Here is a 17,089-nt window from a genome sequence, read left to right on the forward strand (position 1 = left end):
GAGTACCATGTTTTACCATGCCTAATATCGATCTAGCTTACTGCAGTGTGCAAAAAGTGTCTCATAGTGGACGCCGAGCGAATGCAGAGTAGCATTATAACAACATTTAACACACTTAAATGTATCTAATATGATGATACAGCACTGCGTTACCCCACAAACACATGAACAGAAAAAAAGGGGAAGTCGTCTGCGGCATGATAAAAGCTTACATCAAGCTAAGCCTTTGTTTTAAATAAACGACCTCTAGCGGTGAAAATTACATATTGTGGCTTTAACTCTACATGTACAAAGCTCAAACACAAAGTTCAAACACAAAATCCTAAAGATGGTTTTGCGCTTGTTTCTCTGGCAGATAAGGTCTAGTCTATTATTGACTGATCAGAACAAAATTTTTCCGTTGGCTAAATTGAAATTCTGTGAATTGATATTTTTTTCAGTTGGCCGAATTGAAATTCTGTGAATTGATACAATTTAATTCACAGAAATTAAATCCGGCCAACTAAACATTTTAGATGTGATCAGTAACTTGATCTCTGTTTGGTACCATAGTGAATGAACTCGGCTTAGTGGGCTGAGCTAAATGCTATCAGATCGTCACTGCGCGTCAGAGCGTTTAAGTGCACGCACTGAGATGAGAGAGGTGTGTATCAACTCGTCTTACTTAGCAATAACAATAGTTTAATATGAAAAAGCGGTAGAGTATCCCTTTACGCTAAAGCACACAAATATATTGAATATATTGAAATATATTGAAACACGATATATTGAAATTAAAATTGTGATATATATTTGATAGTTAAATCTATAAAATTATTATAATTAATTTTATTAAATAGTCGAGTGGTATTATTACAATATTTTACAATATATCTTTTTATGCAGTTTTTTTTACATATTTGAATAATAAACTCAAAACTGCAAATCCTCATAATAATAATAATAATAATAATAATAATAATAATAATAATAATAATAATAATAATAATAATAATAATAATAATAATAATAATAATAATAATAATAATAATAATTGTATAGCAGTATTGATATAAGTTTTTCTTTTTCTTTTTTCCTGGTTGTTGGTTAGTTGGCTGGCTGGCTGGCTAGTTAGTTGGTTCTTGAAAAAAGAGTATATCCAATTGTGTACATTTTCCCATGTTCATATGTAAAACTAAAATATATATATATATATATATATATATATATATATATATATATATATATATATATATATATATATATATATATATATATATATATATATATATACAAATGTAATATATTATAAATATTTCATAGGAAAAAAAACACCAGATATTTCAGAATGATTAATCACAATGGCTGCTTTTTTTTCAATTATTTGCAGCCCTAAGTTATAGCTTAAAAGAACAGCACGAATACACGGAATTCATTATACTATGTCACAAAAATAAAGTCATGTGGATTTAGAATGGTGATGATGAATAAATAGACACATTTTTGGTTGAGCTTTTCCTTTGAAAATCTGTAATTTATTAATATTTAACTCTAAACAAGACTGTGGAAATAACATCCTCCACATTTCACTAAAACCCAGCCAGTACTTGTTTCCCGACGCTGTTAGCATGATGTTCCCTCCAAAATATCTTTGTCTTTGGTACATTTCCACAGTAGCTCAATCCCTTGGTATGCAGCAAGTGACCGGATCGAGTTTGACATTTGCAGCAGTAACGGCTGACAGGATTGAAAATACAGGGAGATCATTGGAGATCCATCTTTTTCTGAAAGCTTCCGCCCGGAGAGCTTGACTGAATTCCACAGAGGGCCGAATGCCATTCCATCCACCCCCCTCCTGTATTCCAGTCCATCTTTCTCTGTGTTTTTCTCCCTCACTCACACCTCCACAGGCCTAGCAGGACAGTCTTTGCCAATTAGTTTGCTATGTCCACCACTGTTCATTTATATAAGACGTGGACTGGCATTTCATTTTGGTGAAATTACATGAATTCTCAGTTCAACCATGTATGATATGAGTACATTGAACAAGTTGATTCCCTTCTGCTCTGTCTCCAGTTCATTTAGTCAGGCATCCATTAAGGATTTTAAGAAAACAGTGTCAAAATTGTACCTTTAGGAGTTCAGCAGCTTGTTGCTTGGGCAGTAAGACAAAATGACATCTCTGTACCTTTCTTTACTACAAAAAAAAGGTATATAGTAGTACCTAAAGGTATGTATGTGTTGTCTGGCTATCACCAGACCAAGCTCAATCTTTTAAGATTGAATATTGGTCTTGGGAGTCTGCTCTGTATTTTCTACAGCACAAATGACTGTGTATGCAATTGGATAGTCCTTCAACCAATCAGATCAACGCCATATATTATATATATATATTATATATATATATATATATATATATATATATATATATATATATATATATATATATATATATATATATATATATATATATATATATATATATATATATATATATATATATATATATATATATATATATATATATATATATATATATAGATAGATATATATATATATATATATATCAGAAAAAGAAAGAACATCAGTCAAATTAAAACTGCACAGAGGAAAGGTATAATCAGAATCACATTCAGAGCATATTTGTTCAGCTAATGATCAGTGATTGACAACCACAATCCTGCTTGCGTTTAAACCAGCAATTATGTTCACAGAACACATCTTATAATAAACATAACGCTATCCTCCGATGGTGTGGTTAAATGACTGGTAGTGTTATCGTTCTTATAATGGGCCTTAAATTCACCATAAAATCAAAATGTTTAAATCATGAAATCAAAATGTCTTGTTTTTGTATGGTATATTTAATATTGATTCATCAATATTTATTATTTATTATTTTCATGCAACATCTCTTCTCTGATTATGTGTTTACTGGCGCGAGAGCAGGACGTCCTGTGACTCATATGAGCTCCACCAATAGCAAACAACATCCATCCAGTCAATTCCCCATGGATAAAATGTGTTCTTGTTCCAGAAGCCGTTTCCCTCAGATATACATGACAATAGGGAAGAAAAGACTGGTGCAACTTTCATTTCATGCTCACTTTAAGGCCTTTCCTGCTGGGTAATTGCACAAAATTTAATAGGCCTACTACAATCCGTCATAGTTCAGCTCAGTCATTCTATTCTATTCTATTCTATTCTATTCTATTCTATTCTATTCTATTCTATTCTATTCTATTCTATTCTATTCTATTCTATTCTATTCTATTCTATTCTATTCTATTGCAAGAGGAACAAATTCTCCTCGAAGCCATTAACCTCTGCATTATTTCTTCTGCGCTGATAAAATGTCCTTGCTTATTTGTCAAACTGAATGTATTCAGTGTGTCTCCCTAAAGAGCCAGAAAACCCTTTTCCTCTCTATCTCAGGTGCCTGTCATGTTTACATTAATTTTATATTCACTTGCACAAAACATCTGAATAGGAACAGCATTGCACACCCACACCCACATCTCAAAATACCCATTGTACCATTTTGCCTGAATTGTGGCCCGTCCTCCAGACAAAAGCACAGAGAGCGACACGTTGTCGCCTGGTCTGCTTAGTAACCTGGCCAACTGCACAAACCGACTCCCTCGAAAGCTTAAACTCCAGAAGCACCGGACATTCCCTCGGGACAGCTCAATGGAAATTAATTCGCACAGAAATATCACACTGCGCTCAAAAAGAACCCTTATCGCAAAGCGCCAACTCTGGCAGCAGACAAAGGAAGCAATCTGAGTAGAGGAGGAAGAGGATGAAGGCACTGTTTCATTCACAGGACACACTGCCCTCCTCCAGCACTGGAGCGTGGACCTCTCTATCACTTCCTGTCTTTTCCATCCAAGCCATCATTACATCCTCAGAGCTCCAGTGGTGTGGATGGGGGTTGGGTAAAGCCATCATAGCTAAGACTTAAATGACAGAAAAAACAGCACTTAATGTTTAACTGGAAGTAGGGGTGTCGAAATTAATTGTTTATTTGATGCATCGCAATTCGGTATCGGTTGAATAAAAGACCATAACCGATTATAATGTACTGACACTTTTCTGACGTAATTTGTCGCATACATGCTTTTTTGCGGTAGCATACAATGTCAGAGGGAGGCGAGAGACGCGAGTGTGAGCAATTAAAAAGCTCCAACTACTATAAAAGCTGACATCTTGGGCACATTTCGGCTTTTATGAAAAACCTGGTAAGCAAAACCTGGAGAACACACATGGCAACGGCAACAGCACTAGTAAGATAATTAAGTTTCTTTACTTTTAATGAAGATGATTGTATGTTGAGCACCTATGGCTTTACTTTCGATTTAATTTGCGGTAGTTTGTGCGTTGGCTTAATGAAGATATACTCATCTGTGGCGATGTGTCCTGCATAGCGCCGTCATATCTGGCTATAATGTCATATAGCCTATAACACATATAGCCTGTATTTTTTTACATATGTGGTTTCAACAACCAGATGCATTTAGACTTTAGTTTTGACTGTAAGGTGGCCCAGACCGCCTCTTAAAGTGGCTTTTAGTATTTACATTAATGTATTTATTCAAAATGCTCCTGTTGTCTTCTCCCCAGACTTGAGTTTTGTTTGATGTTTGATACATTCAAGACACGTGTTTTATTTGAGCAGGTGAAATTAAAGGTTCAGTTCATATATCTGACTGCTTGTATTTGTTGACAAAATTGTGCACATGAGGATGCAGTGCATCATCAATGCATCGTGATATCGAATTGAACCACATCGATGACATGATAATCATAATCAAACCAAACAGTAAGACCAGTGTAGGTTCACACCCTGGAAGGGTAATGGTTAAATAGTAAACTAACTCAAAATACTGTTTACTATTTAACAATTTGTTCTCCAATATATATATAATGTAGGACATTAAAAAGTGAAATTAACAATAATCTTTACATCGCTGTTTTACATATGCCAGTAAGAGCTGTGTGTGTATACCTCACTCCTCTGGCCTCAAGAATCTTTAGCATATTTGTGAACATGGCCGCCTTTCACACTGAAAACCCAGGTTTGAATCCCGCTCGAACGGGATCAAGTAGGACAGGTTTCATCTGGTGCCGTGACCCGGATTGGAGGTTTAGGAGGGTGAATGTAACGTAGGCCATTCAGAGCTGTATGTTTAAACCTTACTCCCCTGACCTCATGAGGCGCTCTAGCAACTGACGCTAGAGGCTGTGAGCTTTATTATCCTTGTTAGCGTGTCCTGGATTGAAACCCTGCTCTGAGTGGTTCGAGTAGGACCGGTTACTTTTGGTGTCGTGACCCGGATGGGAGAGAGGTTTTAGCGGGATGAATGTAACGTAGGCCAGTATGAGCTGTGCGTGTAAACCTCACTACCCGGGCATCAAGAGGCACGCTACGACTGACGCTAGAGACTTCTTGTTAATGCCCTGCCTCCCACACCGGAGAACCGGAATCCTACACGGACCAGATCGAGTAGGACTTGTTACACATACAACAACAGTTCATAGTGATCATGTCTTTCAAGCTCCAAAAACAGCAATAAAGTATCAAAGTCCATACAATTTGTGTTAAATGCATACTATTGCAAGTCTTCTAAAGTAATATGATAGTTTTGTCTGAAAAACAGTTTGATGTGATTATTTACTGATAGAGATTTAACTGAGACTTATTAAGCCATAAGCTAACTGAATACTAGAACGAATATAAATGGACGAAAGTATCTGCAAAACAAGACTTTGCTTCTGATATGAAACAAGACACCACAAGATCTGCTACGGATGTGTTTGCATCTGAAGAAGCATGTTAAAAAAACAAACGCATGGTTCACAGGGAATGAAAATCAACAGTACTTTCATCACCCTGCAACTGAACTTGCTAACAGATGAATCAATTTAAAATGTAATACGGTTTACGATCAATGACTGACTGTGGTTGCTACAGAAACCAAAGTCAGAATGTTATATTTGCCAACTTAGCAACAGAAAGGTTAAAGTATTTAGAATAAAATAGTATTTAAGAGCAAGATATATTATATATGTGTGTATTTATTTATGTATTTATTTTGCACAGCATTTAATCCATTTAGGAGAACTGCTACTGAAGAGAACAGAAATGACTGGCTACTAGAAAAAGACCATTAAATCAGCTGTTTTTTTTTTTGTTTTGTTTTTTGCAGAAAGTGTATGTACATTGTTATTATTACATTTAAGTCATACTGCCATTATGTAACTCATTGGCCACTCTTTTGTAAGGATATTGGCATGAGCCATTTAAAAACCTATGGCTAATAATGAGGCCTCTTGGATCAACTAAACAAGACTCCAATTTATTGCATCTTTGGATGATTAATTATCAAATGTCTGTATTTGTTTTAATTTTCATGAATATTTTGGAAAACATTCAGTGTTTCAGTTTTATGTTCTATGTTTTATGTTCTCCTTGGATAAAAGCGCTATATAAATGCAGCCCATGTAAAAATCTTCATTGCTTCCTGCATTTATTTAATTTTTTTGAAGGAGTAGTTCACCCAAAAATGACAATTATCCCATAATACGCTCACCTTCAAGCCAAACATGACTTCCTTCTTTCAGCCGAACACAATCTGAGTTATAATAAATAATAATCAGGCGCTTCCCAGCTTTTTAATGGCATTGAATAGAGCCAGAATTTTTGAAGCTTCATCTATCTTTAAAAAAATCCATACAGCTCCAGTGGGTTAATAAACGCCTCCTGAAGCGAAGCGATGGGTTTTTGTAAGAAGAATATCCATATTTAAAACTTTATAACTATGATCACTGGCTTCCAGCAAAAGTGTACATACATACATGTACGTACACACACACACACACATATATATATATATATATATATATATATATATATATATATATATATATATATATATATATATATATATATATATATATATATATATATATATATATATATATATATATATATATATATATATATATATATATATATATATGGAGAGCTTTGTGCATAATTCTTGTAAACAGCTAATACATATAATAAAACATAAATGAATTAAGAAGACAAACATACATTTGGGGAAAAAAGTTACTTTTAAATCACTATTTAAAAACTCAAAGAAGTTACTTTAAAGAAGTTAACCCCAGATTTAAAATTAGCACATATTTTACTCCCCATCAAGCCATCCTAAGAACATATCTTCTTTCATATATTCATATATATATATATATATATATATATATATATATATAGACACAACAATATCTGGCATGAAGGGGGCTGCTATCAAATTCAGTCCATTGTCTTGTTCATATCAGTGAATCATTTGCTTGTCATTCTTACACCTTCTGACAGCTGTTTCTCCACCAACCCACTTCTACCATTTCCTGCATGATTAACACCGCCTCTCACCACTGAGTCACATAAATCCTTCTAACTATTCTGAGAAAGTATCTTAAATACCTGTAGTATCTTAAATATACATGCTACCATTATGAACTTCTTAAATATAAACTCTCGGCTGGCATTATACATGAGAAATTTAAACCGTAAAATCACTAGATTGTGAAATGAATGTCACAGTCTACCCACGCAATACAAAGAGGTCAGGTTCTCATCAGCGCCTGTGACATTCAGAGATGCAGTTCAAGGGGAATATGTCACACATGTGTGGCAACGGCACTCGCATTTGCATAATAATGAAGATGTTCACCAACCTTGACAGGAGCCATTAACTTCCTCATGGCCCGCCTGGCACATGCACCTCCCAATGGGCACCAGCCACTCCCCCTCCGCGCTGCAATGCATTCTGGGAAGTTCGTCAGCCACCGAGTTGTTGACGCAGGTCCCTGACACCTCCAGAAGCTGCGAGGAATCTGCCCCGGTTACAGTATCCGGGAAGAGGGCCAAATTCTTGACAACAAAAGGACACTTTTTGTAGAAGACACGGACAGAGACGAGTGCGATACACGCCCCCAGATCTTGGAAAGCCAGGTAGAAGCCTTTCTTGGTCAACGGTCCCACATCCCTAACTTCCGTGTTTAGCTTCATGACCCGGTCTCCGAGATCAAGCTCCGTGAAGCTCTCGTCGGCCGCGATGGTGTCGATCTTCGAATATTGGCTTTCCCGAATATTCCTTCTCTCCTCGTCGTTGGTTTCGTAATAGTAGACATTGAAAGTCTCCTTGCACGTGCCCAGACCTCCGGGGAGACTGTTGCAGTCCCGTAGAGTGAACTTGAGCTCCAGGAATACTCGCTGAGCACCTTGGTTTAATATCCAGTTTGTCTGCAGCCAGTTGTTCTGGTTGTGCTCCATCACCTTACACACCTGGTACGTGTGGATGGGTGCATAGTTCTCATCCACCTCTCCGATTTCTTCCCACTAAAACACAAGGAGAGAAAAAGCTGATTAACCTGTTAACCGTCACCCCACTTTTTGAGCATAGACTATTCAAACCTAAAAGGCTGTATTTCATGAATGCTTTGAAGATGGTGTAAAAAAGTTACAGAAGTTTAAGTTTACTATAAAGCAGATGTACTGTAAAGATTTGTATTTTATACAAAATTTGGTAGCAGTTTATTTTAGTGTCCTTGTTGCACATTACTGGTTTCACTTTATTTCGATGGTCCCTTTGACACATTATGTTGACAAGTAAGTTGCACCTACATGTTTACTAACTCTCATTAAAATGTTAGTAGAGTATTAGTAGACGCCGGGTAGGGTTAGGGCTATTATAAGTTGACATGTAGTTGCAAAGTTACTTATAGTCAGTAGAATATCTGTTGGAGAGCATCACAGTAAAAGCAGATATCAAGCAGACAGTCTACTAATAGCCTAATGAAAGGCTATTAGTAGACGTGTAGTTGCAAAGTTAAATCTTACAGGATAATATTATATTATCACGATCTTTTATAAATCAAAAGCTCAAAGGGTTGAGTTTCTCAATTCATCACCCTTTTAAAACACTGTTTCCATGGTAATGCAATGTCCGAACTCAAAATTAGTTTGAAGTATTTAAGCTTTTCACCTAATTTATTATGACCACTAAAATATATGATAGGAAAAAAAAGTGTGCTGAGTGTCCTGCTACCGGGATGCTGACAGTTAAAAGGTCGCTTTGTGGCCGATATGCACCCTCGATGCGCACTTTTTGCACTGAGGTGAGCTCTGGAGCAGACTTCTACATGACAGTCAAAGCGGCATTACCTCACAAAGGTGTGGACTCGGAGTGGACTCAAAATGCACGTCTACATTTGGGTGACATAATGTACATGCTTAGCAAAAGGTTACATCGAGGGCGAACTGTGAAAAAATCATGAAAGGACAAATGGTACACTCTACGCTCTAGTGGACTTCATGGACATGTCATTTGGGTCAAGTGCAGTCTGTGAATTCTGTATTAAAAGATATGCAGTGGATGATGCAATAAAAGTGGAACTGGATTTTAAGGGTGTTTCGAATAGTCCTTAACACTCACTTTTACACCCTCTCGTCTATTTAATTTATCTGGAGGTTGACGGTATGTTTTTTTTTTTTTGTTGCAAATTTTCATGAACTATATCACATTTCAAACTGTGTACCTTGTGTATTGTGATTCTGCGATGGAAATTACATTTGTGTTTTAAGGTAATTTTTGATAGCTAGCAAAACACAATAACAACATAATCACAAAATGAAATACATGTTCACACATCCCTCGTAATTTGACAAAATCTTACTTGGAAAAAATAAAATCTGTTCACAAGTTGATTTGTCTTTGTTTACTTCACACATCTCATGATATTTCCCTTTTCTTTACACATCGCATCACACCCGTATGATATTTAATAGACTAACTTTAAGGTAAACTATAACTAGAAGTTTCTTATAGTGGCAAAATGACAAAACGAACGAGACAAAAATGAAGTCAAAATGCATATAAATAATCTCCACAAAATAAATATTGCTGCACACCACACTATATTTGTTTCTATTTCAAATAAATTTATCAAAGAATCCTTAAAGAAAATGGTTGATGATTTTCTACACAAATATTCAGCAAAAATTTGTCAACATTGATAATAATAATCAGAAAAGTTTATTAAGCAACAAATCATCATATTGGAATTATTTCTGAAGGAAAATGTGACACTGAAAACTGGAGTAATGAAGCTAAAAATTCAGCTTCATTAATACATTTAAATTGTAATGATATTTCACTATATTACTGAATTACTAGTCAAATTACTGCAGCCTGGCTGATCATAAGACACTATCAAAACATTATTAAAGTGTAATCATTGCTATTCATTATTATTTGTTGACTTTTTCTTTTTATTTGATGTAATACTTCGTATTTCTAATGGACTTTCAGTGTGATTTTCAGGCTTTGGACAAGGGAAAAACAATAAAAGCTATAAAATACATTTCTTAAAGCTACACTGTGTAACTTTTTTAACTTATTCTTAGCTAAAAACACTTTTTTCTTTCAAAAATATATGTGCTCATTAATGTATATTTACTTCTTTCAAGTAATAAAGTATTCTCGTAAGTTTATAATATGCCAATGAAAATACATATGGGTGAGGGTTTCGAATGCTAGTCGCCATGTTGCACCTCCATCTTGAAAGTACATTAGCCAAAGAGGGACATTAATTCAAGCTTCGCTTTTTGCGTTTTAACACTGGATGGCAGTCATGAACGAGGTTGAACTGGAAGCCATGTTAATCTTGGACTAAATAGGCCACCGTAGGAGTTAAAACGAAATCGGAATTGAGAGGAACAGAAACTAATATTCACTGGATGGTCATATACCTTTACACCGCTAGATAGGGAAAAATATCACACAGTGTAGCTTTAATTAGCAAGGCATAATAGAGTAAGAAAAAAACTATTTACATTCTGCTAGTGAAGATAGTCAATTTTATAAACACTGTACTGAGGACTTATATTTAAGAGTATGTTAGGGAATACTGTACAATAACCTCTGAAGAACATTGTGGCATCCATTCACAACGCAACCACCACATCTAACAAAATACGGCTGTACGTTTTGTTGTCCGTAGAGATGCCCAATAACAATACATCAGGTGGCAGAGAGATTGGAAAAACAATCTGCCAGCTATAATCTACGCAGTCAGGAGGCTTGTAACATGGCAGTTAACAAAGCAAGACCTCGAAATGCACCCTGAGGGCCCGAGCGGCCCTTCAGCGCTCTTCAAAAGCGCAGTCAATGACCAGAGAGACCCTCCCGAGGCCTCGTATTACCTCTGCCTGACACTCTCTGAATGTGAGCGATTGTGAGTTGTGTGGACTGTAGAAGAACTGAAGTCTGGGCCACTGGGAGTCATACAGCGTGTTCTAATAGTTGAGTCTCGCAGTTCACACACCGAAAACACACCGGCTCTTTTAGTAGGACTTACTGTTAGAAGGAGCACAAATTATGAAGTTGTGTGTTGGCAATAATTTGTTGCTAATGTATTAAATTCAAAGTCATAACTGCTTCAAAATGTATTAAATACATGAATCATAGGGCCTTTATCTCATTGTAGTTATAGATTCTGTTTGAAATATTATCCTATTGAAATACTATACTTTTTGCAGGTATGCCCTTGTGGGGAAAAAAAGTCAATTCCAGCATACTTTTAAAAAGTGTACCTATTATGGAAATAATATATTTTAAAAATTTGAATATAATATTTTCAGACATTTAGTTTATCTATTATAAAATATTATATTCAGTTTGCACTTATGTATATATTTTTAACATATAATTTACTTATTTTTTTACAAGGGCATACCGCAAAAAGTAATTAGAAATAATTAGAGCTCCTTCTAATATGAAATATAGTTAAAATGTTCAATTAGCAGAACTTTAGTGTGCTTTTGACCTGCTTAAGTGCTACATCTTTATATACAGTGCATTTAATAATTACATCTATTGTCTCTGAAATATGATTAAAGCATTCTGTTGTATGTACTGACAAGCATTTATGGTCAAATAAAACATTATTGAAAGCTGTATATTTTGAATTTAAATGTATTTATAATTACACATTTACAATTAAAATGTATTAACTTTAATGTAATATCAGCTGCAGAACAATTCATAATATTGGTTTGAAATAAACAGTTATGGAAATGTTGAACTTAAAGCAAAAGGCGGGCGTACACTGTGCAAATTCGGACACTCGGGAGGTCGTGAGATATTGCAGACACTACGAGTCATTTAATTTGATCATAGCATCAAAGTTGCTGCTATCTTCATCAGTTAAAAAAAGTAAAGAAAAAAGCAGAGAACAGTAGCCATTCCTTTCAAACGAAACAACCAAAGGGAGAGAGAAGGGTGCGCTTGAGAGAAAGAGTGTGTGTGTGTCGTGTGTGTGTGTGTGTGTGTGAACGCTGTATGTTTGCAGCCACTATAGCCATAATACTCATAGATTGAGCCTATGTGACGTGCTTGTGCATGATTTGGCAATAGAGGACAGGCATATGCTGGTAAAAATCGAGCCGACTCCCCTAACTTTTTAAACATGTTTAAAAATTATCGTAAGGTCGGGAGGTGCCCTTAACCTGCTTGGCTCGTCTTGTATTTCCTCTCACACGGTGCGAGCCGCGACCATACGAGCCTCCATGATGTCCATGTGATTTCTCCCGAAAAAAAAAAAACGTCTGCGAGTTCGTCCGACAGCAAAAATCGCACCGTGTACACCCGCCTTAAAGCTCCAATCTCCTCCGTCAATATCAAAGAGAAGCCGTCAATCTCATCTGTCAATCAGGATTGTTGACCTGGTCTCATTGGCAAAATGTACCTGTGGCAACGTTTTTGCAAACCACAAAATACGTACCAATACGTACATATCACTGCATTTTCCAACAAAAGTTAACACTAGAGGCAGTAAAACAGCAAGCATTGTTTATCTGTTTTTTTTTTTTGACCATAGTCCATGATTTGTAAATTAATACATTTTGGAGTTCACGTCACTTAACCAGCTCCATTTACACACCCTCCAGAAGCTTGAGTTCTGCGAGTGAACGGCGCCTCGTGGTTCCATCGCAAAGGGGCATGAAATCGCTCTCACGGACATTTTACTGGACCGTTCCCATCTGGTAGAATGACCTGCCGATCTCAATTCGTGCTGCTGAGTCTGTAGCCATTTTTAAAAAACATCTTAAGACACATCTTTTCCAATTGCACTTGACCAATAAAGACTAGCACTAAACTATCCAATTACATTTTCTGTTTGTTTGTCTCAAAAAAAAAAAAAAAAATTTGTGTAGTGTGCTCGATTAACTGAGAATTCTTACAGCTCTTGCAGGTATTTGGCCTTAGTTGTTTCGTTGCTTCTATTGCTCTCCACTTTTTTGTAAGTCGCTTTGGATAGAAGCATCTGCTAAATGATTAAATGTAAATGTAACAGTGAAAGCACAGAACACTGGATATTTCTGTCAAGAGTTATGAAAGAGTTCAATGTGTTAAGAAACAGGGTAACACTCTAATTTAGTGTCATTGACATGTTACATGTAGTTATGTAGCAGTGTAGTAATAACTATATAATTACATGCAGCTAACCCTACACCAAACCATAATCTTATAGATGTAGTTACTGTGGTAATAACTATATAATTACATGCAGCTAACCCTACACCAAACCATAATCTTATAGAGGTAGTAACTGTAGTAATAACTATATAATTACATGCAACTAACCCTACATAAAACCATAATCTTATAGATGTAGTTACTGTGGTAATAACTATATAATTACATGCAACTAACCCTACACCAAACCATAATCCTATAGTAAATGAATTAATATTACTCAGTACTCAATGTATCATTACAACACATAAACCTTATAACAAAGTGTAATCCTGAATGTGTACTCTCTTCAAGTACCCTTAGGTGGCTTTTTAATTCATTGATATTATATTATCTGCATGAACAATTAAAAACAATAATTTGTAAATTTGAAGTACACAACAAGTGCACTAAAATTTCAATTAAGCACACTTTTTTTCACACAAATTTAGATTGAGGTGTCACTGAGGAATGAAACTGACTCTGTGTGTCAAAATATGCAGTATTACAGAGCATGCTGCACAGACTATTCTTCAGTTTTAGATACATTTTAACAAGGTTTTAGCTAGGAAATCAGTTTCTGTGCTATGGCAAAGCACATTCAATAATTAATTGGTATTACAAACCATTCAATGAATATTTATTCAAAGCACATAGTCACCAATTCTGCAGCTATGAAAGATATACATCGCTTCTTTCATTCAATGTGTCCACTAACAGAATATTGTCATGAAATCATTTATATACACTGTTTTGTATCCAACATAACATTCTGACATGAGCTTTATCCAATTTCAAAGTATAAGCACAAGCTGGAAAATAAATCTTTTTCACAGTGCCATTACTACTCTTCCTTTTGCTCTCTCTCTTGCTTTTGATATAATGCCAACATCCTAACTGAAATGAAACCTCTTAAGGTGACTGATTTGGAATATTAAAAAAATAGTGCAACTACCACGGCGACTCAACTCATTAATTCCAACAGAATTTGTGTTAGCATGTTGCTAAGCTAACACTGTAATACTCTACTAATGGGACATTTTAATTCCATTCCAGTCGGCCAAAATGTCCATATTACCATCTGAATATTACTCGAGCAGAGGTGATCATATTCAGAAAAGTGAAAAGTGTGTGTTACAGATTTCTCCAATATGAGTCACTGTTGCCATGATCCGGTAAATTACATTGGCAAAGCTGCAATTTGGGGAAAGCCACCATTTGAAATGAAAATGGGCCTGTGTGAATTTGGATCACGGAGATAACCAAGGGCGTTTGGATATTCGTTTCAAGCTCTCATGTGAAAATGCATTACTAATAGCTACCAGGCACACCAGGACGACAACATTTTTGACACATGCATGAAGATGAATAGACAATTTTAAAAGACCTTCATTACAAAAACACATTGAAAAAGGAGATTGCACATGCCACAGCTGTGTAGTGATAACATGAATCATATCAAGCCAAAGATTGAAATGGCACACCTGGACATCGGCCTGTCATATTTGGTGGCCCTAGTAGTTGATGTTAATGCAGACCTAAAAAAATAAATTAAAAAAATCTGACAATCCCTAAACCTTTTTTTTTTTTTTTTTTTTTTTTTAAATACATTATAAATCTGAAAATCAATTCCTTAATATTTTTTCAATGTTTTAATCACAATAAATAAAAAATAAAAAATGTCCTTAGAGTCTTCGTACTTTTAACACAATGTTGCCAAATCCTAGAGAGCTGCCCTGCTGCCTATTAAAGGGATAGTTTACCCAAAAATGAAAATTATCCCATAATTTACTCCCCCTCAAGCCATCCTAGGTGTATATGAATTTCTTCTTTCAGCCAAACACAATCAGAGTTATATTAAAAAATATGCTGATACTTCTAAGTTTGTATAATGGAAGTGAATGGTATTATGAATCCCAAAAAAGAGCATACATCCATCATAAAAGTGATTCATATGGCTCTCCGGGGATTAATAAAGACCTTTTTAGGTGAAGCGATATGTTTTTGTAAGAAAGATTTCCATATTTAACTTCATAAACTATAATCACTGGCTTCCGATAAAGGCCGTACGCCCTAGGTGACAATAGACGCCTCTCGCGGTTCAAACAAATAGGGCTGAGCAACAAACTCAAGCTCATTCAACATTTCTCTTTAAAAATTTGAATTTTAGACTTCTAGTTTGTGACTGGTATTTTGTTTAGCTCTATTCTCGTCTATTCTCGTCTATTGGCGTTCATCATGCATCATGTGTCGGGTCAGAGCTCACTCTCCTGCCGGGAACTCGACTTGCATACGAGCGTTATCAAAAGGCAGTAATTATAGTTCATAAAGTTATACACATGGATATTCACATTTGCGTCAGAAGGCCTTTATTAAGCCCCTAGCGCCGTTTGGATTAGGCTACTTTTATGATGGATGGATGCACTTTATTGGGCTTCAAAATCTAAGCTACTATTCACTCCTATTATAAGCTTGGAAGAGCCAGGATATTTTGAATGAAACTTGACCTTTTATGCATGTAAAGCTGTTGTTGGAGACCTCCTAAACTAAATAAGGAAACTTTAAAGGGGTGATGAATTGAGAAATCAACTTTGGTTGTGAAAGAACACAGTCCCTGCATAAGCTTCCTTCGGATCCTAATATTAGGGAATTTGTGGTTGAACTTTATTGTTAATGAAGTTCCAGCTCACGTAGGGAAGACGTGTACGCGTGTTCGGTTCATTTTACCGTGGAATCGTTTGTAAAGAATCGTTTGTATTGTATTTGACAGGAATGGTGCAACACACCTTTTTATATGTGATATTTCATGTTAGATTTCATGTTTGTTGGTTCATTGCGATTCGGGGTAACACTCGGACATGAATGGGTCACGACGCCCAAACCCCAACATCCTGGGGCTATGCGTTTTCCAGACGGGCTACCAAAACATAAGCCCGTTGGCAGGCCCGGTGTATCTTAAATAGTGAAATAGCATTCCTTTCTTGATCTGCACTGTTCACTCTCTTGACTTGATATTTGAAGCGCATGTGTGAGTGCTTCAAGTGGGTGGATAAGAAATAAATAATTCTGTGTGTTTGATTAAGACGTCTACGAGCCCTGTGATCGAGAAAACCATTCTGGTTACCGCTTTCAAAACAATCGCCCCCCTTAATGTGAACTGAAGTGACAGGGAAGCAGAAGCTCACTAAATATGCAAATCTTATCCAATCCTAGCCATGGGTGTTTACTTCCAAGTCTTTAGTGTGGCACGCCCACCAAAACCCAGCGTTCGGAAGAGAGCCTCAAAACCAGTGTAGAAATTATAATTACTTATTCATTATGATGTTTTTGAATGTAAAAACCACATGGACATCATTAGTTGACCTCAGACAACAGTACCATTTGTTTTAAGAAGACAGTTCTTGACACCTTTAAAATAGCATAATAGCATATATCGTTGAATGTCACAACACAAGTGGAAAAAAAAAGTAAGACAAATTACTTATTTTTGCTGAAGTTCCATTGTAATGCTGCTTATGTAAAAA

General features: G+C 35.8%; 1 protein-coding gene across 1 annotated transcript in view; it reads right to left on the reverse strand.

Moving 5' to 3' along the window:
* LOC137062960 (ephrin type-A receptor 5) overlaps positions 1-17,089 on the reverse strand; it is a 121,439-nt gene that overhangs the window by 84,621 nt on the left and 19,729 nt on the right. The window contains exon 3 of the mRNA XM_067433927.1: positions 7,723-8,386. Within this exon, the coding sequence (XP_067290028.1) occupies positions 7,723-8,386 (664 nt within the window). The remainder of the gene's footprint in view (positions 1-7,722; positions 8,387-17,089) is intronic.

This window comes from Pseudorasbora parva, chromosome 23, assembly GCF_024679245.1.
Source record: "Pseudorasbora parva isolate DD20220531a chromosome 23, ASM2467924v1, whole genome shotgun sequence".
Taxonomy (NCBI): domain Eukaryota; kingdom Metazoa; phylum Chordata; class Actinopteri; order Cypriniformes; family Gobionidae; genus Pseudorasbora; species Pseudorasbora parva.